The sequence below is a fragment of the Nanorana parkeri genome, unplaced genomic scaffold, assembly GCF_000935625.1.
Source record: "Nanorana parkeri isolate BGI_ZX_2015 unplaced genomic scaffold, ASM93562v1 scaffold129, whole genome shotgun sequence".
Lineage (NCBI taxonomy): Eukaryota > Metazoa > Chordata > Amphibia > Anura > Dicroglossidae > Nanorana > Nanorana parkeri.
This window is the reverse complement of record NW_017306397.1, coordinates 1,881,741-1,909,260: the sequence shown is the minus strand read 5'-3', so window position 1 is coordinate 1,909,260 and position 27,520 is coordinate 1,881,741. Positions and strand designations below refer to the sequence as shown.

Below are 27,520 nucleotides of genomic sequence, written 5' to 3'. Positions count from 1 at the left end.
CACAGACCAATTGTGGAGCAGGAGGGGTTAAAAACTATCCGTGAGTAGGTCACTGAAGGCCACAGAGCTAACAGAAACTAGTGAGTGAGTAGTATTAGGTTGGTTTATTAGCCGTCTCCAGAGGGGAAGGGACAAGCCCTTGGGTACTCACCGATGGTGGTCTGTCCATGTGAATGGGTATGTGACAGTGGCCCTAGCAGGGCATCCCAGACATCTTCTTTCTCTCAGTAGACATACCTCTAAGGGGTCTTCAGAGACAGGGTGTGACTGCCAGATGGACCACAGCTTCTGGCCTGCATAGGACCCTGCAGCTAAATCAACGTGCTGCACCACATGCTAAGGTAAGCTCCTTTACACAGGATCCAGTGTCCAAAGCAACTTTACAGAGCAGTCCTGCATTTGCTTCCCGGAAGGGGTCCAGGTATGGAGAACTGGGTATCTCCTGGAGGTGGACATTTAACTGAGTGGTCTAAGAATACCATCCTGTGTCTTGTGTGTATGATTAAGAAATATTATTTCACATTTGCTACGGAATAGCAATACTGATTACATATGACAATGCAGACAAGAATGTCATTAAATTGTATTAATGAAAGTACCTGCTGGACAGAGGCCAGACTCTGAAGCTGTGCACTGCTCAGGTGTTGTTGCTGCAGGGCTGCTGTTTGCAACATTAAATGCTGCTGTTGCGCTGCATACATCTGCTGAAGATACTGGGCTGCAGAGCTCGGAGGACGGTTCAATGCTTGCTGAATGACCTAAAAAAAAAAATGAATTTGTCAAACTGAATACACAATCAAAAATACAACTCAGTTTTGGATTAGCAGCGCTCTCAGATTTGACAGCTCAGCTCTACGTATACAGTAAAAGAGAATTAAGTATACAAAGAGTTAAAGTATCTGTAAACCTTAACTGGATGATATTTAGTTTTCTAAAGCACTGTGTATCAGTAACTATAACTATTGACAAGTTTTCTTTTTCTTACTTTTTTTTTTTTATCCTTCTTTGCATCTCATTGCTGTTGACCTTCTCTAGCCTCTGTGCACATACTGTCTACATGTACTCTAGTGTTCATCATTGCTCAGTGCGAGCTACCTGATGTCGACAATAGCGGAACATGCCTGTGCAATAAGTTTCTGCACAGCTACTTATAGTCTTTGTCCACAGTGCATGTATTAGGGTTACAATGCAGGAAAGCCACAACTTCTGCATTTGTGTTCTAACTGCTGTATATTTGGTCACACTGGATGAAACTAAATTACCTTTGTTAATTATAAATAAATTTTGATACTGCTGATTAAAGTGATACTAAACTCAGGAGTTAAATCTTAAAAATGCATTCAAGTACCTTAACCATTGACAAAAATGTATCTTATATGTGTATGACTCAGCTGTAAAACCTCCAACCATCTCTAAATTGGTGCTGACACTGTCCTACCTTCCAGAGGGTGGCTACTTTTGTTCCGCATGGTCTCTGAGTGTGTTGTAAAGTAGCCATAGCGTCAAGCTCAAATTAGTAAAAGAAATGTGAAATTGCAATCCATCACGGGTGTGAGCTTGGAGCGTTGGCAACTTTATAACACACAAAGGGACCATGGGGAACAAAAGTAGCCACCCTCCAGAAGGAGGGGATTTACTACAGGAGTAGCGCATAATCGCTTTGCAAAGTGCCTTGATGCGCGTCACATTAAACAGCCTTTTCAAAATCTGATGAAGGGGGCGTGACCCCGGAAATGAGTCATCACACAGTCTTCCTTGCTGGCACACAGACACGTGCAGCAATCACAGGCTTCTTCTTTGGTCCATGTACTTACTCTACATATTGTAATCATGTCGACCTTTGTGAGTATGTTTCACATTCACTTTTGCTTTTGTTCTTAATAAATTTGTCTGCACCAGGAAAGGCGCCCCTTGTTTGTGTTTTTTCCCTAGCCTTTTCAAAATAATGGGCTTAAATCCTCCACCGCACATGCCAAAATGTGTCAGACTGTATTTTTCCACAGCACAAAGCAATGCATCCCAACCAACTGCCAAATCTGATGCTAAAGCATTCTTACACTGGACAAATCGGTATCCAATTTTCTCTATCCCTGTCGGTATCCCTATCCTGATCATTCTGACATCTTCTCCCTTGGTAAACCCTGATGAAGGGGGTATTTGCATGAACTCCCAAAACATGATGACTATTTCTATACTATCCAGTTAACCCTACATTGACTAAAGATGTATCTGGACAATTAAATGGAGTGTATTGCTTCAATTCACAATCCTGGAATTTGACATTACAAACCAAGGAGACAGTGAAGATCCTCTAGAATGCAGAAGCTCCCTGTTTGCCAGTCAAATCACCAATAACGCTCTTTCCCATCCTAACACCAATAGGATAAAGCTTGCAGGTTCAGAGATTTTATCCACCTCTTTCTAGTAATAAAAAAGGAGGGTTCTATTAAAAAATACATACATGTAACAAAAACTTCAAGGCTCTTAAAAACAGTATGCTACAACCCCAATTCCAAAAAAGTTGGGATGCTGTGTAAAATCTACATAAAAAAGGGATGCAATGGTTTGCAAATCCTATAAACCCATATTTTATTCACAATGGAAAATAGAAAACATGAAAAATTAGAACATTTACACTTTTAAGAAAGTAAATACTTTTGAAATTGATGGCACCAACACGTCTCAAAAACGTTGGGACAGGGCAACAAAAGGCTAGCAAAATAAGTGGTACTAACAAGGGAGAGCTGGAAGAACATTGTGCAACTAATTAGGTTAATTGGCAACAGGTCAGTAACATGATTGGGTATAAAGTATCTTAGAGAGTCAGAGTGTCTCAGAAGGAAAGATGGGCAGAGGTTCACCAATCTGTTAAAAGCTGCATCGAACAATTTCAGAATATTGTTGCTCAACGTAAAATTGCAAAGATTTTAAAATATCTCATCGTCTACAGTACATAATATCATCAATAGATTCCAAGAATCTGGAGAAATCTGTGCAAAAGGGACAAGGGCGAAACAACATAAAATTGGATGCTCATGAACTTTGGGCCCTCAGACAACAAAGCATTAAAAACAGGCATGATTCTGGGATGGACATCACTGTAAGGGCTCAGGAATACTTATAAAAATCACTGTCTGTGAACACGGTTCACCGTGCCAACCAAGCATGCAAGTTAAAGCTCTATCATGCAAAGCACACGCCATATCTGAACATGATCCAGAAACACCGCTGTCGTCTCTGGGACAAAGCTCACTTATAGTCCAGTAAATCTTTATTTGTTGTCAGAGCCTAAGAACTATCAAGCATGGTAACACCCTAACTAACAGCAACCTGATAGATGCCCTGGTCGCACAGGTTAGTAAGCCTAAAAGGTGCATACTCAAATAGAGAAGATGTAAAAAAAAGGGAGTATGGGCGGGTGGGATGCCAAAAACAAACTGACCGGTGAGTGAGAGATGCTGGGAGAATTTAAAAGTCAGACTTCTCCCACAAATTCAGGCTTACCAATGTGGTAAGAGTCTGGGAACCGTCAAGCGTGCTAACAGCGACCTGAGGTGTGCCCTGGTCACAATGGTCAGTATGCCTAAAATGGGGCAAAAAATAACACCAGTAGGGATGAGTGAAAATATGTAGCTACTTTAATGATACAACGGATACATCAATTAGTCAGTCTGGAAAAAGCTTGGGCCATTTTTACTTAAAGGAGAACTATGGGGTTAAGGCTCTCTCTCGATCTACTGAGCCGACCTGTGACAGTCTCATTGTCACGGGTCAGCTAGAACTATGAGGTGAGTGAAAAGCACTCACCTCATAGTTCTCCTTTAAGGATTTTGTATATATCTGGTGAAACAGGATGAATTCCACCGACCCAAATGCTTGATGATATGAACAGGAACACCTTGTATTGAGGCTACGGAAGCTGCTCCGATTCTGAATTAATTACCTGAATATTTTTCCGGGTTAAAACCAAGTTAAGAGGCAGAGCGGGAGGGGGGCCAAGTTGCTGCACCATGGGCCTCTGGGTTGTACTTGCCCCCTGGGCTAAAAGTTGCCAGTCAGCCCCTGGGGCTGTCCATAGGGTAAGAAGCGAGGACCAGGGAAAACTGATCAAGAGCTGACACAGGGCACCAGGCATTATTCATTTTAAAGAATTTAACCACATGGCCTGGACCTGTTTGCCAGGTCTTATTACAAGGCAACTGCAGACAGTAGTGGTCTGTTAGTTTCGACAAGTTCTCCCACCTCAGTACAGGAGTGTGAGGGCCGGATTGCGGGACTTACCCTGGTCTCAAGAAACTATAAAAGGCCAGACAGATTGCAGCTTTAAGAACCAGACTAGGTACTATTCCAAAAGGGTATAATGATAACATATTGGACATGTTACGGAACATTTCACCTGTTAATTCTGGATACCCTTCAGAATAGCTTTAACAGGGCGAGCCGTGAATATAGATGGCCTATCGGGATCTTGCAAGGACAGGAAATGCTGCTCACCTGCTAGATACATTCCACTTCCAATATCAAAATTACCTTATTTTTTTTTAAATGGTCCATTTTCTCCGTTTAAACATTTGCTATGTTTTCTATTTTCTATTGTGAACAAAATATGGGTTTATGAGATTTGCAAATCATTTAGTTCTGTTTTTATGTAGATTTTACACAGCGTCCCAACTTTTTTGGAATTGGGGTTGTACTTTTATTGCATTAACTGCTACACATAAACAGGTAGGTATTTCCTAGCCAGTATTTCTCTAAATCTGTGTTTTATGGCTAGTTAAGATCTTTTGTGTTTGAGCTTGTCCAAGCAACTGCTGCTTCTGTTAGACATTGTTTACTAGCACCACCTAGTGGATAAAACCATGAACTGATAGTTCTCTTCAGGCTACACTTGGAAATAGCTTTATCTGTTTCTGTCAGTAGCCTGTTACAAGATATGTGTATAAATATGTATATTTTATATGTGGATAAAACCATGAACTGATAGTTCTCTTCAGGCTACACTTGGAAATAGCTTTATCTGTTTCTGTCAGTAGCCTGTTACAAGATATGTGTATTAAAAGCTGAAGCTCAATCTGCTTATATTTTGCCTTTCCTGGTTCCACTTTTCTGCACTCATCAAAATGTTAATAAATAAAAAAATAAAAAAACGTTACATTTTATACATACCTTATTTTACATCCAGTTATATCATCACTGGGTCTCTGTGTTTTTCAATCCAAAGCAGGCAGATCTTGACTGAATCGAGGGGCTGGTAGGGTGCTGTACATAACGTCCTGATAACATCACAGCACCCTGCCATAGTACTCAAGTACACCTCTCAAGAGTCCTCAGCCCTGATGCAAGCAGTGGACTGGTTCTTGGGAGAAGCAAATTTCAAAATCCCTGGATGTCAGTCTAGAGGAGTGGGCATTCCTAGGCAGACTGCATTTCCAAGAAGACTGCAGTAGGTAACGCCCACATGTAATGTTAGGACTTCATGATTCAAATAAATCCAATGAATGAAAGGGGCAGGCCAGGGGCAATCAGGCTGGGGAGGAAAGAGCTAGATGATACTGAAGTCTTCCATCCAGGAAATTAGGTGGGCTGCATCTGATCTGCAGAGGCTTTTAGCAGTTTGCATACTGTAACTGGCCCCAGCTTTCATCCATGGAGGGCCCATGGTTGATATCGACCATACGATACCCCGTAACGACACTAGATGTGTTTACAAATTACTTCCATAGGAATTCTATGCCAATGTAATTGCCACTAAACAACTAACACATGATTTTATTTTGGTATTACAGTGGTTCATGAACTTAATTAGTTCCATGATTCTAGTTGCAAACCGAATTGGTCTCGAACCGAATCAAATTTCCCCATAAGGTTCAATGTAAATAAGGTTAATCCGTTCTGACCCGTACGAACGTGGTCGCGAACCAATTTTGCTCGCAAACAGAATCAAATTTTCCCATAAGGTTCAATGTAAACGAGGTTAATCCGTTCTGAACCATATGTAAATTACCATGTGCACTTTCTTTTTACCCCCATGCTTGCTCTGCACTTTCTTTGGAGCCATGCTGGATTGAATAATACTGTACAGTACTGTATGTGCTAGAAAGCACAAAAAAAGGCTTCACAGCAAGTGTGCACAGGTCTGTCTGTGAGCGCAATCTCGACTAGAGGAAGCCACGAACATGTGTCAGAGCGGGGAAGATGGCTGTGGTCGTGTTCGTCACCCAATTTGCAGGTCGCGAACAGAAGCAATATTTTGCTGAACTTCCTGTTCGAGAACCGAATTGCTCGCGAACAGAAGCGTTCGTAAACCGAGGTATTACTGTATATATTACTTTTCCTGTTTTAATGGAGTGGTGAAAATATATGTAAACTCAATCAGTGAATGCTCATTAAAGGATAAAAAAAATTCACTCCCCCAATGTTAGTGTCAGCACTTACCTTAAATCAGGGGTGCCCATTAGGTCGATCGCGATCTACCAGTTGATCGCACAGCGATTACTTGTAGATCGTAATGTCCTGTCCTCCCGCCGTCGGGCTTCTCCTCTGGATCCTCGCTGCTCTCCCCTATCTGTATGCAGTGGGGATCCGAGGAGAAGTGAAGGAAGCGCTGCAGCCGGCCAGGATCTGACAGCCGGCGGCTCTCTCTCTCCTCACCGCTTGACCATGCTGCAGTGACAGCGGCTCCCTCCGCGGCTCAAGTGCTTCCTTCACTTCTTCTCGGATCCCTGCTGCCCTGCTGCCTCTGCCCAGGAGAGTAGCGGGGATCCAGAGAAGTTGCAGGCTGAGCCCCCCTGCGTGCGTGGCCGAGCAGATGAGGATCGGTACATATCAGTGATATGTACCAATGCTCTGTGCCGGACAAACACTGGAGCGATCAGCTGATCATTCCAGTGTTTGTAAATAACTGGGGACACATAGTACTATGTGTCCCCAGTTATGAATGAACAGGAATTGCTTTCCATCACTTCCTGTTCATTCATGATTTTCTCAATGGGGAGTAGCTCTCTGTACAGTGGCCCCTCCCCATTCACAAACTGGATGATAGTAAATATTTTCTGAATGAATGGGAAGCCTCAGAGGCTGCAGAAAAAGGGATTGAGGACTTTGAGTCCATAATTATTTTTTCTATTTTAAAAGGGAGATATCAGGGGGCTGTTTAGACCCCTAATATTTGCTGAAAGAAAACAACAATAAAAAAAAAAAAAAAAAAATTACAACTAAATAAGAAATAATAATAAAAAATAATAATAATCCTGGAGGCAGGGCACTGGGTGATGTCACACGCCTGTTGGGGGGGGGGACGTTTTTTCCTTGCCTCAGGCGCAAAAGGAGCTAGATACGGCTATGCTCCCGCAGTGCTCTTGCGGCTGCCGGCTAAATGTGTTAGACGCTGCAGACGGAAAGGGGCCGGCCACACGAGCACCGCGGGAGGACAAGACGCCGGTGCCTCTAAAACACACTGGAATGCAAGCCGGCTGACTTGGGCGGGAAGGGACGTGGGGTTGTATTGAAGTCAATGGCACTGCAGCCATGCCCCCCGCCCACAGTGCAATTGCCTGCACCCGGAACGCAAGTACATTAGTGCCTGCATTCCGATCCAGTGCGATCTGCAAAAACAGTTGCAGCATTTTTGCAGATTGCACTGGACCAGAACACAGGCACTAATGTGCCTGCGTTCCGGGTGCGGGCGATCACACTGTGGGTGAGGGGCATGGCTGTGGTGCCATTGACCGCAATGCACCGCAATGCCCCCTCCCGCCCCTGAATGCAGGTGTGTTTTTTCGTTGGTAGATCTCATTGAGCTCATCATTTGAAAAGTAGACCTCCAGACCAAAGATTGTGGGTGCCCCTGCCTTAAATGGTGTCTCTTAATCCAATCTTCTTCTTCTTTCCTGTCGTTTTCAGCCTTCTCTCCAGCACTGCTGCGGGTCTCCGATCCAGCGCTGACTCCTCTGTACTTGCTGGCACTTCCTGTCCCACGGTGTCTGCATGCGGGTGCACGTGTCCATAGACTTACCTTGTGTCTGACCCTCTCAGTAAACATGCTTCTTTTCAGCACATGAATTGATTGGCTCCGTGTGCTGCTTCTTTCTCTAACACTCCAGCCCTGCTGTCCGCTGTCTGCAAGAAACTGTTACCAGACCAAATTCAGGTACTTATACTGCTTGCATTTAAAAATATATATGTAATGATGTATTACTGATTACAGAGATGTATTAATGCCCCATTCACACCTAGGCATAGAGGGAACGCGCATTGTGTTCACGTGCGTTTTTTTCCCCGCGTTTGACACATGTTCCCATTGATTTCAATCTCAAAAGCAGGAAATGTAGCAAAATCTGCAATATGCGTGAACATGAGGTGGGGGAAGCGCATTTTCCACAGTTGGGGTGCCATTAGCAAGTAATGCCACTGCAAGCGTATTGCGCGTTTTTTAAGCGTTACGCAAAGGCATGTGAAAGCACGCAAATTTTTGTGTTTAAAAATACCATGGGTAGACTATAGCCAGTGCACTTTTTGCTGCATACTTCCCCAACATCAATGGCTTTATTAACACTTCTTTGACAGCAAATATACATTGAAGACATTAAAAGGTAAAGAATTAGTATCCTGATAACAATTTCAGAAAAAACAGCTGCATTACTTTGTATTTTCTAGAAGGCTATAGTTCAGTTTTAATGAAAAGTAGGTTAGTGATGTTTACTGTAATGTCCAACTGCTGCAAGGTATAGCTTGTTTAATGGACAAATGCTAGGAAGTGTGACCTTCTCTGTACTCTGCATTTTATGATGTACGATCCCAAGGTAGCAACCTGTCAGATAACACAGTGCATTGGGGTAGCCGGGTCCCGATTCCCAGCACTGCACAGTCATAGCCAAGCCCAACTTACAAGTAAGTAGGTCTGTTTATAGAAGCAAAGGTGATGGAAGTAAGCCCCAAATGGTCCCTTTAGATTGTAAGCCCTCGGAGGCAGGGCCCTCCTTACCATCTTCTCTTAATTTGTATTGTAACTGTAATGTCTTTCTTATATTGTAAAGCGCTGCGCAAACTGTTGGTGCTATATAAATCCTGAATAATAATAATAGTTGGATGCTGGAGCGCAAATTGCTAAGTCTTCAGCTACTGCACCTACTCTGCAGTTACAGAGAAATAAGGGAAGTGAGCCCACCTGTTGGAACTACAGCATACAGCTAGACTAGACTAGTAGGTAAGTAAGTTCTCCCTTTTTTTTAACATTGCTATGGATTGCTATTAACTTATGATGCAACAAGTTTTTGACAGAACCGTATATCAATTATATTGTGTATGAGATACACAAAATTCCAGCACCAGGCCTTGAAAACTGGATTCACCATCAAAAGTATTTTAGTTGGACAGTTAGCATTGAATGAATAGTAGATAAGTAACAAGAAAGGGATCTCATGTCACTCAATTGCTATGGTCAGTAGGATCAAGGACACAAAATGGCCTTTATTCCTAAATCTGTTATTTTTTAAGTGAATGAACAAAACGGATTCAGAGACCTACCTGCACAGCATGGCGATCCGTGCTGCTGTATACAGAGATCGGAGGAGGATGGGAAGAATGCGATGCAGAAGTAGTGCTGGTTGTTGGAGATGTTGAGGACGTTGCTACAATATGTTCATTCTCCATGACTCCAAACTGTTATTTTTGTCTACGAATATAAGTAAATAGAAAGAATTAGGCCCAATCGGTATCTCTGCTTTTGTTACAGCCCTGAGCTGCCTTAACAGTAACAAAGTACCTTTAACTATTGGCAATGTGGTTTTGTCACAGCATGGCCTACCTGCTATGTTTAGTCTCCCAACACAGCTGTCCCTATGCACAGAACTCACTGTGCCCATAAGATGCAGATTAGTTGGCAGGCTCTACCTAGGGTTGGCTATTATTCTCTATTAGCTAGCCAGAGATAGACCTTCCAAAAAAACAATTGTCATGTTTTTTTCTTTTAGCAAAAACTTAAATTTTACCTTCCAGATGGTGACAATTAGGGATGCACTGATACTGATACTAGTATCGGTATCAGTGCCGATACCTAGTATTTGGGCGAGTACTCTTACAAATGCTCTGGATGCTTATATTGATACCGGAACTTCCAGTATCAGGAAGCCGGGCAGCGAGTTATTACACACCGCCCGGCTTCCTGATTGGCCGGGAAGCCGTCCCCATGCTCCCTCGTCACCGGGGAGCATGGAGCTGGCTTCCCGGCCAATCAGGAAGCTGGGGGGCGGGTAATGATTTGCCCCCCAGCTTCCTGATTGGCCGGGAAGTCGGCTCCATGCTCCCTTGGCACTTGGTGATGAGGGAGCATGGAGCCGGCTTCCCAGTCAATCAGGAAGCCAGACGGTGTGTAATGACTCTCTGCCCAGCATCCTGATTGGTTGTGAAGCTGGTTACATGCTTCCTCGTCACCTGGTGACGAGAGAGCATGGAGCCGGCTTCCTGGCTAATCAGGAAGCCGGACGGCAAATCATTACATGCCGCCCGGCTTCCTTAATGGGACTTCCAGTATAGGTATTCGGTATCGGTGAGTACTGAAAAAAAAATACTGGAACTCGTACTCGATACCGGAATCACTGCATCCCTAGCGACAATAGTGGAACATGGCTTTGCATTAAGCACGGGGACTTATAATCTCTACCAGAAGGTCATGTGGCAGAGTGTTTACAGAGATGAACACTCAGGAGACAGGGACAGAGCATTGTGTCCCTATCACTGGAAGTGCTTAAACAAGGACCTTCAAGATGTAGTTTTAAAAAGATTGAAAGGTACTTGAAATTACAATAACTTTTAAAAATGACATACAATGTTAGTGATTGGATTTAAATCTACTTTAAATTACCCACATCCCCTACACTAATTGGAGCTTAAGCAAGGAGGCTTCTAGTGAACATGGCAGCTGAAATAAGATAGGACAAGAAAAATAGGATTTCCTTCTGCGTGTTTCATTGGCAGGTACAGCCTGCACAGGTGCACATCCATGTGTTTTATAAGATGGCCATACACTGTTAGAATTTTCTTGGAACGTTCATTCAAAATCCCTTATCAGAACATTCCATCTTGCCATCATTGAGTCAACTAATTTAATTCTAAAGCCTTTCGAATTCAGAATACAATTTCAGCCAGACCTGTAACTGAATGGGATGCTAAACAGGTTTACTATGTTGGGGTTAGTTTTCGTTTAGATAAGAAATAAGAAAACATTTTTATCCTACTCTTTCAGTTTTTCCCATCCTTATGGTTGACATTGAACAGTGGTTAGACCCCCCCTAACCATAAGAAAATCGAACAAATGTATTAAAAACTAAAAGTTTTTAACAAATTTCTACTGGTGTATAGTCAACTTTAGATGCTCACACTACCCAAAGTGGATGTTTACTATAAAAGCCACCTAGCCTGTGTTGTATGTATTCCTAGATTTACTTGACAACATCAGAAGGCACTTTTCTGTGTTAAATGGGTACTGTGGTGTTTTTAATGTTTTTTTACATTCACATTAAAGCAATGTATATATCTGAAAAATACATACAATGCTTGCAATATTTCCTCAACCCTACTCAAGTATCACAGCCTCTGCATGCACCAACAATGTCACCAAACTCCTTGACGTGAGGTGAAACCATTTAAACATCTTTTGCAAATGCTGAATTTCTGCAAAACAGTATAATAGTTTCAATATCCTAGGTAACACCCCACCTCAATAATTGTGCTGGAACTTGGTGATTGTTACCCAAGCATTGAGCATTGAACTGTGGGAGACATGGGAGTTTGCTTATATTTCCCATACTTTGAAGTTTTAGTTTCTAGCAGAGCATTGGGAAAGTGTAAAATGTTATGCAATTAGTTCCAGGTCCTTATGGGAGTAGAAGAAGACCATTGTCACTGATTTACATGACCAGTGAAGGGGTGTGATCTCTGGGCTAGCAGTTACAGTATGTGAAAGCCACGAAGAACACGGAGAAGCAGCTATATACAGAGAAAGTGATTGTCTTTCAAAGTTGGTATTTGTGCCCAATATAGGCATTTTATTTTTATCTCATAGACAAAAATGGCAAGCTCTTAGGATAAAATATATTTAATTCCATAATAAACGGCAACAATGCACCATAAGCATGATGGAAAATGTTTCGTCATTACCATGAGCCACTCTGCTTGGTCCAAGGTTGGAAGTATAACTGGTGTTATAACAACTATTGAAGCTAAACTCTAGTCTTACCTTCATTCTGGCCCACCCTATTCATTCCTTGGGCTTTCAGTTCTATCAATCAGAGACATGTGGGTGTTTCTTAGGGCCATCTGCATGCAAATGCAGTCTGCCTAGGAATGCCCACTCCTCCAGACTGACACCTGCCCAAAAAGACATTCCTCCAAAGAGTCTGTCCACTGCTTTCATCAGGGCTGAGGATCTTGAGAGGAGTACTAAGGCAAAGTGTTGTGATGTTTTCAGGAAGCTATGTAATGCACAGAGACCCAGTGATGACAATAAGCTATGTAATAAAAATGGAGATGTTTTATTTAAAAAATTTATCAGCATTTTGCTGAAGGGAAAAAGGACAAACCAGGAAAACCAAAATCTGCAGATTGAACTTCAGTTTTAAAAAACGTGATTGGTATAAACACATTTGAAAAATAACCAAGCTACGGCAAGTCTTTCTTATTTTTGTGTCCTCTTTCCAAGCTGTGTTGTTGACATCCATTTAATGAGCATGTTTTCGAATGACCTGAATCTACTTTAAGCACAACTAATGGCAGCTGATCTAGCTTCTGCAGGGGCTGCTGAGACACTTCAAACATTCAAGTTAAGTGACTACTCATGCCATAATGAGCTTCTTACTTTCTCTGAATATGAAAAAAGATAAATTAATATCTCTTAAGTATTTTCTTTAAAACAAAGAAATCTTATTCAAGTTTAAAAACTATACCTCCTCAATTTCTTTGACACCGCAACCAAATTAATCTTTAAGGACACATTCACCAAAAGCAATATTGCTCACCTTATCTTTACATAAGAAAGCCCTGACAACATTAATCAGCTAGGTCGTGAGAATGCCAATTCTAATGGCTGATTCAAATGATCTCCTCTTCGACAGATGAGAAACAATGGAATTTTTGGATGGTGTGAATATGTAATCTTTGGCTTAAACAAACAGATCATTCCATAATAAAAAAAAAAATCACATCAACAGTCAAATATGGTACTGCTGGTATCACGGGAAAGAGATGCTTTGCTATGCCAAGAACTGGAAGATTTCCCATACTTAACCCCTTCATGACTATGCTTTTTTTCAGTTTCTGTTCGTTAATGACTGGCGCATATTTTTACATTTTTGCTGTGTGATTCTTCCACGGCAGTAATATATTTTTTTACTAAGTGCACCCACACATTATATATTGTTTATTAGAGGATAGATAGGGCTATATATTTAGATCACATATGTGTGCCTAATGCCTCACTTACACTTTGCCTATACAAAAGAAATTAGAATTTTTTTTAAAGAAATCACTTTTTCCCCAGTTTTGATTATTATTATTTTTTTTTTAAATAGCACCGCTAAAAAAACTGCATTAAAATAATTTCATTAATTTGCCCTTTATTTGGAAACACCTCACATCCCTAGGATTTCAGAAAACGCTCTGTACTTCTCAGCCTAAAACTCAAACCTAACATTTTTTTTTTCTAAAACCTAATAGTGGTCACCAGGTTAGACAGGTGCCATACAATGTCATTGTCACTAAGTGTGACAGCGATATACTTTGAACATCGCCGTCATTAGGGTGAAAAACAAATCAGATTTTCATTGTAAGGGGTTCGTTTTATATATTAAAAATATATTTGTATATATAATTTTGTTTTACACTTTATTTTTATTTATTAACACTTTACACTATTTTGTTACACTTTTACTACTGGCTTGTCAATTATATCAAGCAGTCATTGTGACGCCTAGATAATTGAAATTATAAATTTTTGGTCATTATTAAGCTGCTCCAAACTTAGGGACAGCCAATAATAACCTTAGTGACACGGATCCTAACATGCACTGCAGCATGTCAAGTTCAGATGACACTTAAGACTTCTGATTGTTCTGGCTGCTTGCAGACAGCTTTCATCTTTTGCTGAATGTTTCTGGGCTTGTTCACACCGAATGCGGTAGCTGCTGGAACGCACTGCGATCCCTCACGAAACCTCCCCCTGCTTTCTGGGGCGGGAGGGGGCGTGGCGGTGCATTTAATTCAATGGTACTGCTTCCACGCCCCCCCCCCGCCCCACCCCAGCAGCGCGATTGGACTTTGCCTTTGTTCCGTTCCACTGCAAACGCAAACAATAGAGCAAGCCCCCTCCTGCCCCAGAACGCAGAGGGAAGTTTCGTGAAGGATTGCGGTGCGTTCGAGCAGCTACAGCTCTGGAACGCACCGCATTCGGTGTGAACAAGCTCTCTATGCTGAAGCATTCACACTGGATCTATTCACACTTTGCATTTAGATGCTTTTATCTGCAGTCAGTGTGGCTGTGTTTTAAAAAAAAAATGGAAGTCAGGAGCGTCCAGGAATTGATTTCAACTTCTAACAACACCAAAATGCAGGTAAATGTGTGTAAACACATGTAAACATGTTTTGGTGCTAGGATTTGGTACTAGATGCATCTAAATGCATAAGCATGTAACGCACATAAACACATTTAACACATCTAGAGGCATAAACACAGCATCTAGCCCGAGAGATATTTCTCTGCATATAGAGGACAAAAACGCAGGTGGCAAGTGTGAATGAAGCCCAAAGGGTAATACTTCAACTCCAAACTTTCTGCGCTAATCAATGCCTAAAACAGTGCAATACTCTACTACTGCTAAACAATCCTCCTTAAATTTTATTAAATCTATTACAAGACAACGAGAGTTGTCTTTTCATATGAAATAGTAAGGAGCACTGATAAAACCTAATATAGAGAGTAAGTAGTACTGTTAAAAGCAACCAGATTCAAGCAGTCATTTTTTATACATGGAAGCCACTGTCCTTCCACAAAAAGATTACTGCAGGGTATCGGTATTTGGATTGGTAGACCTTCTGTCAAGTTTTTATTACTGTCCCCATTTTATGTGAGTCTCCATTGGGAAGAGTCATCACTTTATTTGTACTGGTGATCATTGTCACCGAAAATGGAAATTTTAGCGTTGTCCCGAAACGACAGGTGAGGGGAAATTTTCTAATGGGGACACTTGCTCTAGGGACAACTAAGATGGGAATGTCTCTCATTTTGTCACTTCATAAGTCTGGTAAACATGAAACATTGGCAATTTCATGCTTACTATTTCCCGGCAGCAGTTGCAACTGTATGCATCTTTTCACATGTTTACTAGGCTAACTTTAACTGCTTTGCTAAAAAAATCCTTTTCACAGAACTGATTAGCTCAAGCTGAAATCACACGTGAGTAAAAGAGGCAGTGTCCGTTAAAACATCAAATGCTCTGCAAAACTTGTGTTATGGGTATAGCCTATATTGTAAATATTTATTTGTAAAAGTGAGTGAAAACTACAGTATTATGGAAAATTGTTATCAGATATTTACCATAATTTTCCTTTCCTGGTTACTCCTCATGACAGCATAATATAGGTCTGCTCCGCCGCTCTGACACGTCAGGACCATAACTAGTCTATAAAAGAAACAGACTCACCCCTACCCACTGTTCTTATAACAAGGCTCGCGACAAGACACTGGGCAGGATCTTATGCTGTCATGAGGAGTAACCAGGAAAGGAAAATTACGGTAAGTATCTGATTTCCGTAACAGTTTTCCGTATTCCTGGTACTCCTCATGACATCATACTATGGGACGTACCGAGCAATAAAAACATAGGGAGGAAACAGAAAAAAAAATACAGTACACCAAATGCTGCAAATAATTTTATTATTTAGTATAGGCAGAGGAAAGGACCAATCTGCCAAAATGACAAAAAGATGCAGATAAAACATCAATTTGGATGAACTCCAACTGGCTGCCCTGCAGATAACTTCAGTAGAGACCTTGGCAATAGAAGCCCAAGAGGCTGCCACCCCCCTAGTTGAATGAGCTTGAATCTCAGAAGGCTGTGGTAATCCCTTCAAAGAGTAGGTAAAGCGGATAGTCTTCAATATGCAAGATGCAATCACTCTAGTAGAGACAGCCTTCTAGGCCCATTAGCATAGACAAAAAGATTCCTGTCTGACCAGAATTCTTTAGTCCTGTTCAGGTAAGTAGAAATTAAATGGACCATATCCAGTCTGCTGAAGTCTTCTGACTCTAGACCTTCTGAGGAAGACAGAGGGCCTAAAGCTGGCAAAACAGATATTCAGTTCAACTGGTACACCGAGGGAACTTTAGATAAGAATCCTAGAGAAGGACGCAAGATAACCGTATTTGGAAGGATAATACAGAAAGGTTCCTCAGAAGAGAGCCATTGAATATCTAATACTCTTCTAGTGGATGTTATAGCCACGAAGAACACGGTTTTCCAAGTGAGTCAGTTTCTTTTATAGCCTGGTAATGGTTCTGAGGGGTCTGTTCGCTTACTTCCCGATCTACTGAGCCGACCTGTGACAGTTTCATTGTCACAGGTCGGCTAGAACTATGAGGATGAGTGAAAAGCACTCACCTCATAGTTCTCCTTTAAAAAGAACGTAGTCAGGATTACAAAAAAAAGAATACTATTAATATGTTTTATTTTATTTTTGTGACCTCTGTATTCTGACTAGACACTATTGATAGGCCCCGTCTCCTAGCATCCTTGGTTGCTAAGATGCAGGCAGCTCCAATGGAGTACATATGCACTGGATGCATGTACACCTTAGCACAAGCGTTTATGTCACGCTCTATAAACAAAGATTTTTCCATTATTGGTTTATGCAGCTTTATGCTGCAGACCAATTAGGGACCAGTGTACATTGACTCATAGAATACAATACTGCTGCATTCAAATCCGTAAAATTATTAATCTAAAAGCAGAGTATTGTACACACATGCACGGGAGCCTTTAAGCACTCTACTTATGAATTGACTGCCAACAACAAAGGACCTGAAGTCAGACCTGCATCACCATGCAATTTAGTGAACTACAACATGGCAGGGTGCCAGGTGTCTGCTGGTTTAGTGTATTGGAGTGCCATAAAAAATAAACAGTCTGCAACAGACTGCTGTACTTGCATTACGGTAATGCAATGTTTTTTTTTTTTAGAGTTTTGGATTCAGTGGGGAATGACTAAAAACCTTCTCTAGCTTTTATTGCTGTATTGTCTCCATTTGAAGGGCCAATCAAACCACAGAGCACAAAAAGTAGGTCCTGCACGATTTTTCAAAACACAGCATATCACAATGCACAGAGGATTTACATCTATGCACTGTAGTATGCTATAGAGAAGATGATTGGCTGAGCACTCTGTATGTGCATTGGGGTGAAATTCACAATGAATGGCTATGCACGGCAACACATATACAGTACAATGTGTCACTAAACATGCACTATACCATGTGTTACAATGCACAACGACAGTCTAATAAGTGATCTAACACTTTACTAAAATCTTATAAAATAAGGATGATAGAAACCCTCACACTGCCTGCTTCTGGCCCACAGCCACCAATGGCAAATCCAAAGCTGGCAGTGCTGTGTGTTGAGTGTTTTACAAGTGCTGCTTCACCAAGAATTTGAACAGTTTGTAGCCTGGCCAAACAAACCGGTTTTGCAAGCTTCAGTGGCAGCGAGGCAGCTTCAAAAAAACAGAACTGCCATGTTATCTCTCATCTCGACTATTGCAACTCCCTCCTCATTGGCCTTCCACTACACAGGCTATCTCCCTTCAGTCTATCACAGATGCTGTTGCCAGACTCATCCACCTAACCAACCGCTCAGTGTCTGCAACCTCCCTCTGCCAATCCCCCCCACTGGCTTCCAATAGCCCAAAGGATAAAATTCTAAACATTAACAACAACTTACAAAACCATCCACAGCTCTGCCCTCTGCTATATCGCAAACCTGGTCTCAAAGTATCACCCTAATTGTCCTCTCTGCTCCTCCCAAGACCTCCTGCTCTCCAGCGCCCTCGTCAACTCCTCCCATGCTCGCTTCCAGGACCTCTCTAGAGTCTCTCCCATTCTTTGGAATTCCTTACCCCAACCTGTCTGTATATCTCCTACTCTGTCTGCCTTTAGACGATCGCTAGAGACTAATTTCTTCAGGGAAGCCTATCCCACCTCAACCTAACCACTGAACCATCACTTTCTCAAACAATTCATCCCCACACAGCTACCTCCTCATGTATCACTTGCCCCTTCCTTTTAGAGTGTAAGCTCTCATAGGCAGGGCGCTCCTTACCATCTTGTCTTGATTTGTATTGTGATTGTAATGTCCTCCTTATATTGTAAAGCGCTGCGCAAACAGTTGGCGCTATATAAACCCGGTATAAAAATATCGTCTGTGGTTATTTTTTTTACAAAGGGTCAGGGGCTCATACTAATGTATGCCCAGAGCCTCATAGAACCTAGACTGAACAGGTGTTTTCTGACTTTACAACAATCACCCTGGTACTTAAATAAGAAGATTCAGCTTACTCAAAGAAGTGCAAGTAAGTGAAGGCATGGTGGCTACATGGTTACTAGTCTCACCTTCTAGTGCGAGGGTCCCTTATTCAACTGCTACACAGTCTGTATATGCTGCTTGTGGTTGAGTGGTTTTCCTTCAGGTGACCTAGCTTCCTCCCAAAACGCCTGGTGTCTAACCTTGGGGTTTGAAATGGGGCCCTTGGGGCCCCAGCAGTCAGTAGTGGGAGCACTGATTTGTAAAGGGGCTTTAATAGCAGTGCTCTCTAGCATTTTTAGATAAAATGCCCCTAGTCCCTGTCCACTACAGCATGACATTGGTCTCCACCATTCCTAAGACAAGAGCGGCACATAGTCCTCTCTTACACTGACTGTAATATATACTTCCCCTGCTCCAGTGTTGACTGGTGTCAGAGCATAAACAGAGGGATGACGGGCACCCCGAAGTGACAATTGCGAGTGTTTGAAGTTGCACGGAATATATTTGCACCGGATTTATGTTGCTAGTGTAATGTTGTTGATAAATGAGGTTAAATAGACTCCAGGACAGAAGACTCGTAACTCCAGGCAAAAAGCTTAACTGTCGCTTCTTGAAGAAGTGGTCATGGGGACTTCTTAAGTTGTGATTGTTTTGGTAGGTGATGCTCCAGTTTCAGACAGCCCAGAACAAGTGCAGATGAAATCAGGTGCAAACACGTGCAGTTGGAAAAGTAGTGCAAGCTCAGGTAAAAACAGGGGCACATGTTGAAAGACAGATTTGCACATAAAACAATGATCTAAGAGGCTAAAACTGTTGTAATTGCTTTGTTGTAAATTCCCCCCAGTATATACTTAAAGAATAATTCCAGGAAACATTTTATTAACCCTTGCAGAGGGGCTACCCCCGCACTGCAAGGGTTTAAGCGTACCTTTACACTCAAAAATTAAATTCTACCAATGCATCCCTCTATGTATGATGATTAATAATAACATAGACATGTCAGAAGTAAAACGCTGTGATTTTGAAATACTTATTTACACTTGCAGAGAATTCACTTCCTGCTTTGAAATGGCAAAATTACTTCAGTTTGGCAAAGCAATGCACACTGGGATTGCCTCATCATCAGCAGAGCATTGCTGGGAAATCTCTTCTGTAATCTCATGAGATCTTAGGTTGGGTTCACACCTGGGCATATGGAATATGCGCATTTACAGCGCGTTTTGTGCCGTGCTTTTTTAACACGATTTGCAGTGAAAGAAATGCGCATTTCCGAGGGCTGTCCGGCTGTATCCTAATGGATACGCGCGGCAAATACGCCCCAAAGAAGCTCCTGTACTTCTTTGGGCGTAGGGCGTTTTTCAGCGCTCTCATACGCGCTGTAAAACACTCAGGTGGGAACCATGCCCATAGGCAATTATTGGTTTTCACATGTTGAGCGTTGTCCTAGTCACATGTGCCAGAAATCCATGAAGTAAATGGTGATCTAGAAATCTTTGTAAACATGGCCACTGTCAGAACACTGGGAAAGAAAAGAGATATAAGGTATGCAAAAATACAAAGCCGGCAACTATCTAGAAGTATGTGTTTGTAGATTGTCATTACCACACATTTCCAAAGGTGTGTTTGTTGTTATGTTAAAGATATAAGCAAACGTCCGCTTTAAGTGCTCGTTTGTGTCTAGGTTTAAAAAAACTTTATACTCACCCGTTGGTTGGTTAAAAATCCCTTGTGTGTTTAACCAACCATTCTTTATGATTTGTGCAACTGAGGGTGAGCGGGCCGTGCACTCTGCCTATATACTTCACAGTAAAGAGCGCCCCTCCTTCCCATCACTCAAAATACAGACAGACAACTGACAAATGCTAAAATCATTTCCAAAGATAATTTACTATTGAAATAAATAAAAGTAGTATTAAGGTCTGGGCGTTTTTTACCTTATTACATTCTCTGCATTAGGGTAAAAACGGCCCAGCACCTTTTTTCTCCCCCGTCCCCCCGCACTTACCTGTCAGCTACGCTCGTCCCCGCCGGTCCCGAAGCGATCCTCCGTTCCCCCGAACTTCCTGATTGCGGGGGGAGGATACTGATGGCAGAAGGAGCCATAGGCTCCTTCTGCCATCAATCAAACTGTTGGGCGGAGAGGAGGGGCATGGCCTGCCACAGAGCTGTGTGTGTTTATGGACGCACACTGCCACTGCGGGCACAAGCGTGCAGGGTGCGCCTTCATTAGCCAATGGAGGCACCCATGTAGGGGGCGGGGGAAGATTGCTGCGGGGACCCACTAGAAAACAAGGAATTAAAAACTTTTAAAGAAAAACGTCAACAGCCTCAAGCAAAGGTGGGTCTAGTTGTAGGAAATATTATTAGAAAAAGGAGGCATTAATATCACTTTAAAGTATATCTTGGGGAGACAAAATACTCTTGCAGTGGGGCTACCTCCTCACTGCAAGGGTTAACGGCTCCATTATTGCGTAAAGGGCTCTTCCGTACCTGATCCCCGCACCCCTGGAGGTCAGTGCTCACTTCTCTCCCCTTTACTCCAGCTTGTGCACAGTCCCTCGGCGTTCTCACGTATAGTACAGGTCTATGGGCCCTGTATTAGGAATGCTGACATCAGCGTGTCTCTGACCTCTGGAGCACAGAGTGGGGACGAGGCTGCGAGCGATGGTCTGGGAGCCTGTAGAAGCGGGGATCAGGTAAGTAAAAGTCTTTTACACAACACCCCCAGACAATACCGAGCAGTTAACTCTTGCTGTGCAGGGGGAGTTTTTTTTCCTGGAGATAGATTTAATTCTACATTTGTGATCTCTTTAAGCAATTGAACACAATTCAGAGACACGTATTTATAGGATCAGAAGTATAAAATACATACAGATAGAACCCAGGTGGATGGATGTTATGGCAGTTAAGGAGCATTAAAGCTGAACCCCAGGTACAAAACTATCATTCAAATATCATCCTCAATAGTGCCACAGGATATAAATCTGGTTTGGGTATCGTGCTGTACACAGCATGTGCAGAGAGCAGAGCTGTGGGAGGGGCCTAGCAGAAAACGACAGGAGTGGGCGGAGACAAGACCAGTCGCCTTGCACAAGGAGGGAGAGCAGCTTGACTGGTCTTTATTACAAGAAGCCTCAGTTTGACATGGATTGTTACACAGATCTGTAAGAAATAGAGAAGGCACAGCACGATTCCAGTAAGAATACACGTCCGTTATATTTAGACAATATGTTCTTATCCTGGAGTTCAGCTTTAATAAGTAGCGGTATTTCTTGTCTGTGTACATTAGAGACAGGTGACAACCATGATTTTGCAATGCTATGGCTGTACTGTAGCACCTGCAGTATACATCTATCATGGAGAGATTTACAGCCACATTCCAGCCTGATGACTCCATAGTTTATGTATGAAGAATGAAATGTAATCTTAGATCCGGAGGCTGCCCCCATCACTTGTCTTCATCCCAGCCCTTCACCCCAGAACAAGGGTCAGGCATGTGCGTCTGCCAGCCCGGCCACACCCGTCTCCTGTCCCTCTATACAGTCCTATACGTTCCCCTCCCTCTCTATCACCGCCCCCTCCCACCAGCATCTCCATGACCCGCACTGCTCGCTCGCTCGCTCGCTCGCTCACTTACTCACTGGGTTTCCGCCATTTTCTGTCCCCGTCACTAGGTGTCGCTGCGCATGCGTCATGGTGCCGTGTGACTATCAGCTGGTGAGGGCATTTAACCCCACACGTGGTCGCTGCTGGAGCTGGCACCTCACCGGGCTCTGTTCTTATACAGCTCGGAGCGCCTGGGCTTGCTGACTGCTGGCATTTCATGTGACCGGAGACCACAGTCTATGATTTCCTCTTTTATTCTTTTAGAAATGCCTGACAATTTTCTCAGAAGGGAGAGAGAGGAATATTATAGTACATACACATAGATCTCCCCTATGACACACCTCCATTACACAGGCAAGGAGGAATTCAAAGGAGAATTATTAGATGAACAATTATTTTTTAAATTACTACTTTAACTGAACTTGGAGGGACATTCTTCATCCTACTGACTACCTACACCAGGACATTCTTCATCCTGACCACCTGCCCCGAGACATTCTTCATCCTGACCACCTACCCCAGGTCATTCGTCATCCTACTGACCACCTACACCGGGGCATTCTTCATCCTGACCACCTACACCGGGACATTCTTCATCCTACTGACCACCTACACCAGGTCATTCTTCATCCTACTGACCACCTACACCAGACCATTCTTCATCCTACTGACCACCTACATCAGACCATTCTTCATCCTACTGACCACCTACATTGGGCCATTCTTCCTCCTACTGACCACCTACACCAGACCATTCTTCATCCTACTGACCACCTACATTGGGCCATTCTTCCTCCTACTGACCACCTACACCAGGTCATTCTTCCTTCTACTGACCACCTACACCAGGTCATTCTTCCTCCTACTGACCACCTACACCAGGTCATTCTTCATCCTACTGACCACATATGCTGGGCCATTCCTCTCCCTACCGACCACCTACACTGAGCCATTCTTCCTCCTACTGGCCACCTACACAAGGCCATTTTCACTCCTACTAACCACCTACACCGGGACATTCTTCATCCTACTGACCACCTACACCGGACCATTCTTCATCCCACTGACCATAGACAAAAACTTTTTTTTTGCTAAATAGAAAATAGCAAGATACAGAAGTTACTAAAAGATCGGGACAGACTGTCCTGACCTTTTAGTAACTTCTGTGTCTTGCTATTTTCTATTTAGCCAAACAGTTTTTGTCTAAGGTTTTGGTTACAGATCGTGAGGACGGACATATAACTTACAAAGGGGTGACCCCCATTGTAATCGGATCTCTAGCGGATAACTACATTTTTGTGTGCATCCTACTGACCACCTACATCGGGCCATTCTTTATACTACTGACCACCTATATCGGACCATTCTTCATCCTACTGACCACCTACATTGGGCCATTCTTCCTCCTACTTTCCACCTACACCAGGTCATTCTACTGTCCACCTACCCTGGGACATTCTTCCTCCTACTGTCCACCTACCCCGGGCCATTCGTCATCCTACTTACCCCAGGTCATTCTTCATCCTACTGACCACCTACCCCCGGACATTCTTCCTCCTACTGTCCACCTACCCCAGGCCATTCTTCCTTCTACTGACCACCTGCACTGTGCCATTCTTCCTTCTACTGATCACCTACACCGGGCCATTCTTCCTTCTACTGACCACCTACCTAGGGCTATTCTTCCTACTGATCACTTACCCCAGGTCCTTCTATTGACCACCTACAGTACACTGGGCCATTCTTCTTCCTACTGACCACCTACCCTGGTCTATTCTTCCTTCTACTGACCACCTACATCGGGCCATTCTTCATCCTACTGCCCACATACACCGGACCATTCCTCCTCCTTCTGACCACCTAAACCAGGCCATTCTTCCTTCTACTGACCACCTACACCGGACCATTCTTCCTCCTACTGACCACCTACACCTGTCCATTCTTCTTACTGACCACCTACACCAGGCCATTTTTCCTTCTACTGACCACTTACCCCACGCCATTCTTCCTCCTACTGACCATCTACCCCCGGGACATTCTTCATCCTACTGACCTCTTGCCCCAGGTCATTCTTCATCCTACAGAACACCTACAATGGGCCATTGTTCCTTCTACTGACCACCTACACTGGGCAATTATTCTTCCTACTGACCACCTACACTGGGCCATTCTTCCTCCTTATGAATTAGATCATTTTTATTAAGCATTTCTAAATCACAACCACATCATAAACATTTTAGGCAAGAACAACAACAAAAATAAGACACAGAGCTATAGCGCATATGATAAAGCAAATTAAACAAAAAAGTATACATACTAGAAGTTCAGTTGCTTCACCTAGACCAGTGGTGGCGAACCTATGGCACGCGAGGCCCTTTCTGCTGGCACGCGAGCCAAGGTTCAGGCACCACAACATTAAAGGCCGTGACACACTGCACGCGAAGCCGTGCAGAGCGAAGCAAAGCTATCCGGCACGGAGCTTTGCGTGCAGTGTGTGAGCTAAGTGCAGTCAGATGATTGACAGCTCCTTCAGCCAATCGGCTCGTCCGTAACAACCTGCCAGCTGTCGCATCGCGACGCGCTGGTTTATACGCGTGCGCCGATTGGCTGAAGTTGAAATTGTTCATCTCGGCACGCTCAGCTCCGCGAGCTCTCGTAATGCTGAGGTGCCGAGCAGAAAATTACATGACACACTGCTCGCAAAGGCAGCGCGCCCCCACTCCGCGCTGCTTCGCGTGCAGTGTGTCACGGCCTTAAGGCAGCCGAGCTGTCTAATGTCGGCAGGCGGGCGAGCGAGCAAGAGGAGAAGGGGGACAGAGCGGCAGGGGGTGGAGACAGAGGGAGATGGGGGCGGAGATGAGAGGACGGGAGGAGACGGGGGACTGAGCTGCATGAGACAGGGGGCGGAGACAGAGTGAGATCGAGGCTGAGATGAAGAGACGGGGACGGAGCGGCATGAGACAGGGGGCGGAGACAGGGGGAGATGAGGCAAGACTGAGGCAAAGGCAGAGACCGCGATGGAGGAGGCGTCGCCAAGGGGCCAGTCAAGCGGCGAAGCTGAGACGATTGGGCGCCGAGGCAGCAGTGAAGGCTGGGCTTCCCGTGTAAGGTAGGAGCACTGTGCTGGCAAGGCCCAGCATACATTATGCACAGCCCACCAAAGAGTCACAGGGGGGCTGTGCAATACCTTTTGGTGGGCTTTGCAGGATCCATGGGGGCTCTGCAGCCTGCAAAGTCCACCACAGATCCTGCACAGCCCCCCTGAGATCTGGCAGACTGCGGGGTCTCTGCAGGATCTGTGGGGGGCTTTGCCAGATCTGAGGGGGGCTATGTAGGATCTGTGGGGGACTTTGCAGCCTGCAAAACCCCCCACAGATCCTTTAAACTGCAATACAAAACTTAGTTTTAGCGCTGGCACTTTGAGATAAATAAATTGATTTTGCGTCGCAGTTTGGGCACCCGGGTTCAAAAAGGTTCGCCATCACTGACCTAGACCGATAATTCAACCATTTGGACCACATCTTAAAATGCTTGTTGTTATGTCCTCTATACTGGTATTATATACGCTCATACTCTACGATTCTATCCAGTACAGAAATCCACTCTGACAATGTTGGAGGGGAATCAGATACCCATTTCCATACAGCCATATTTCTAGCATTAAACAAGGCTTCTTGAAGAGCCAAAGCTATATGGGCTTTCAACAAACAGGTATCAAAGACCCCTAGAAGGCTTGGGGTGAATTATTCACCGCTGTATTAAATATAGAGTTAAGTAGCAATATTACCTCATGCCAATATCGCACTAGTTTGGGACATTTCTATAACAATTGAATCAAGGAACCTTGATGAAAAGCACATTTTGGACAAGAGGGATCATCTTTTAAACCTATTTTAAATAAAAAAAAAGCAGGTGTACGATAGGTTCTATGAAGAAAAAGAAGTTGAATAAGTCTATGAGAAACTGAGACTACATTGTTTATAATCACTTTCCACTTTTCATCTGTAATAGGCCCAATATCCTCCTCCCATTTCCCCCTAGAAGGCAGTATAGATTGAGCAGTGTATTTGTGCATTAGCTGCGAATACAATAGGGAAATAATACCCGTTGTATTCTCTAAAGTAACCAGAGCATCTAAGATCAGAGTGGGAGATAGGCATTGGGGAGCAGACCTAAATTGCGAAAATAAAGTATGTCTAATTTGGAGATATTGAAAAAAATATTTATGAGATAATCCAAATTTAGATTGCAATTGTTGGAAGGAGCAGAGCACATTATCTACATGAACTTGGGGGACTGTATATTCCCACCTTTTGCCAGTTGCTAAAACCTCGTAGTTTAAGTAGTTAGGGAAAATTTTCATTATCCCATAGAGGGGAATATCTAGTATCTCCAGATATGGTGAAATTTCGTTTAATCACCTCCCAGATCTTCACTAACAGTTTTAACTGTAGGGAGGTAAGAATACTGCTTAACATACCTGGTGGTTTCAAAGGAAAACGGGATCTAAGCCTTTAAAGAGATAGTGAATTATACTGAAAGACTGCGAGTGTAGTCCCCCATGTTCCCAACCAGAAGGGTGTTGTAATTCTGAAGCAATAAAATATGGCCAAGGATTAGGGAGCGCCCACACCCCCCCTCCCCCCTTCAGATCTCTTGTTTTCTGTAGGATATCTACTAGTCACAATCTTGCTCGCTACCGCTTCCATATTCACGAAAAATACTATCAATCTGTTTAAACGTCTTTACAGGAATCCATATTGGAGAATTATGAAGAGTATAAAGTAATTGAGGCATCCAAACCATTTTTATAAGACTAACACTGCCTGCAAGTGAGAGGGGCAATTTAAGCCAGGTCTCCTTCCCTCCCTCCCACCCATTTATTTTTAAATTTTTGTATAAGTGAAAGATTAAGAACAGGATACGAGTCCAACTGAGTGGAAATCTGAATTCCCAAATAGGTAAGAGAAGGTTGTGCCTGTAAATGTGGCATGTCTGTTGCTAATGGGAAAGTGAAAGGTACTAGAGGAAAAGGAGTGGATATTTCCATTTTTACCGCTAAACCAGAGAATTTGGCAAATTTGGATAGATGCAACATAGGATTTCGCAGCAAAGATTATGAGTCCGCTTTATTATTATTATACAGGATTTATATAGCGACAACATTGTGCTCAGCACTTCACAATATAAGGAAGCCCTGTGAGGGCTTACAATCTAAAAGGCTTTAAACAGGAGAGTGTCGTCCTCTTACAAAGCAATTGTTTCTTCCTCTGAGCTACGTTTAAAAACCGCAATGTCCGAGGATTGTCTAATTATGGCTGCCAGGGGCTCGATGGCGAGAGCAA

At 43.3% G+C, this 27,520-nt stretch overlaps 1 protein-coding gene across 1 annotated transcript in view; it reads right to left on the bottom strand.

The window, feature by feature from the left end:
- PHC3 (polyhomeotic homolog 3) overlaps positions 1–22,306 on the bottom strand; it is a 67,409-nt gene extending 45,103 nt beyond the window's left edge. Inside the window, exons 1-3 of the mRNA XM_018553764.1 lie at positions 22,207–22,306; positions 9,526–9,673; positions 600–758 (exon numbers count right to left, since the gene is read on the bottom strand). Coding sequence (XP_018409266.1) covers positions 600–758; positions 9,526–9,651 — 285 coding nt within the window. The 5' untranslated portion in view covers positions 9,652–9,673; positions 22,207–22,306. The remainder of the gene's footprint in view (positions 1–599; positions 759–9,525; positions 9,674–22,206) is intronic.
- Positions 22,307–27,520: the final 5,214 nt, after the last annotated feature.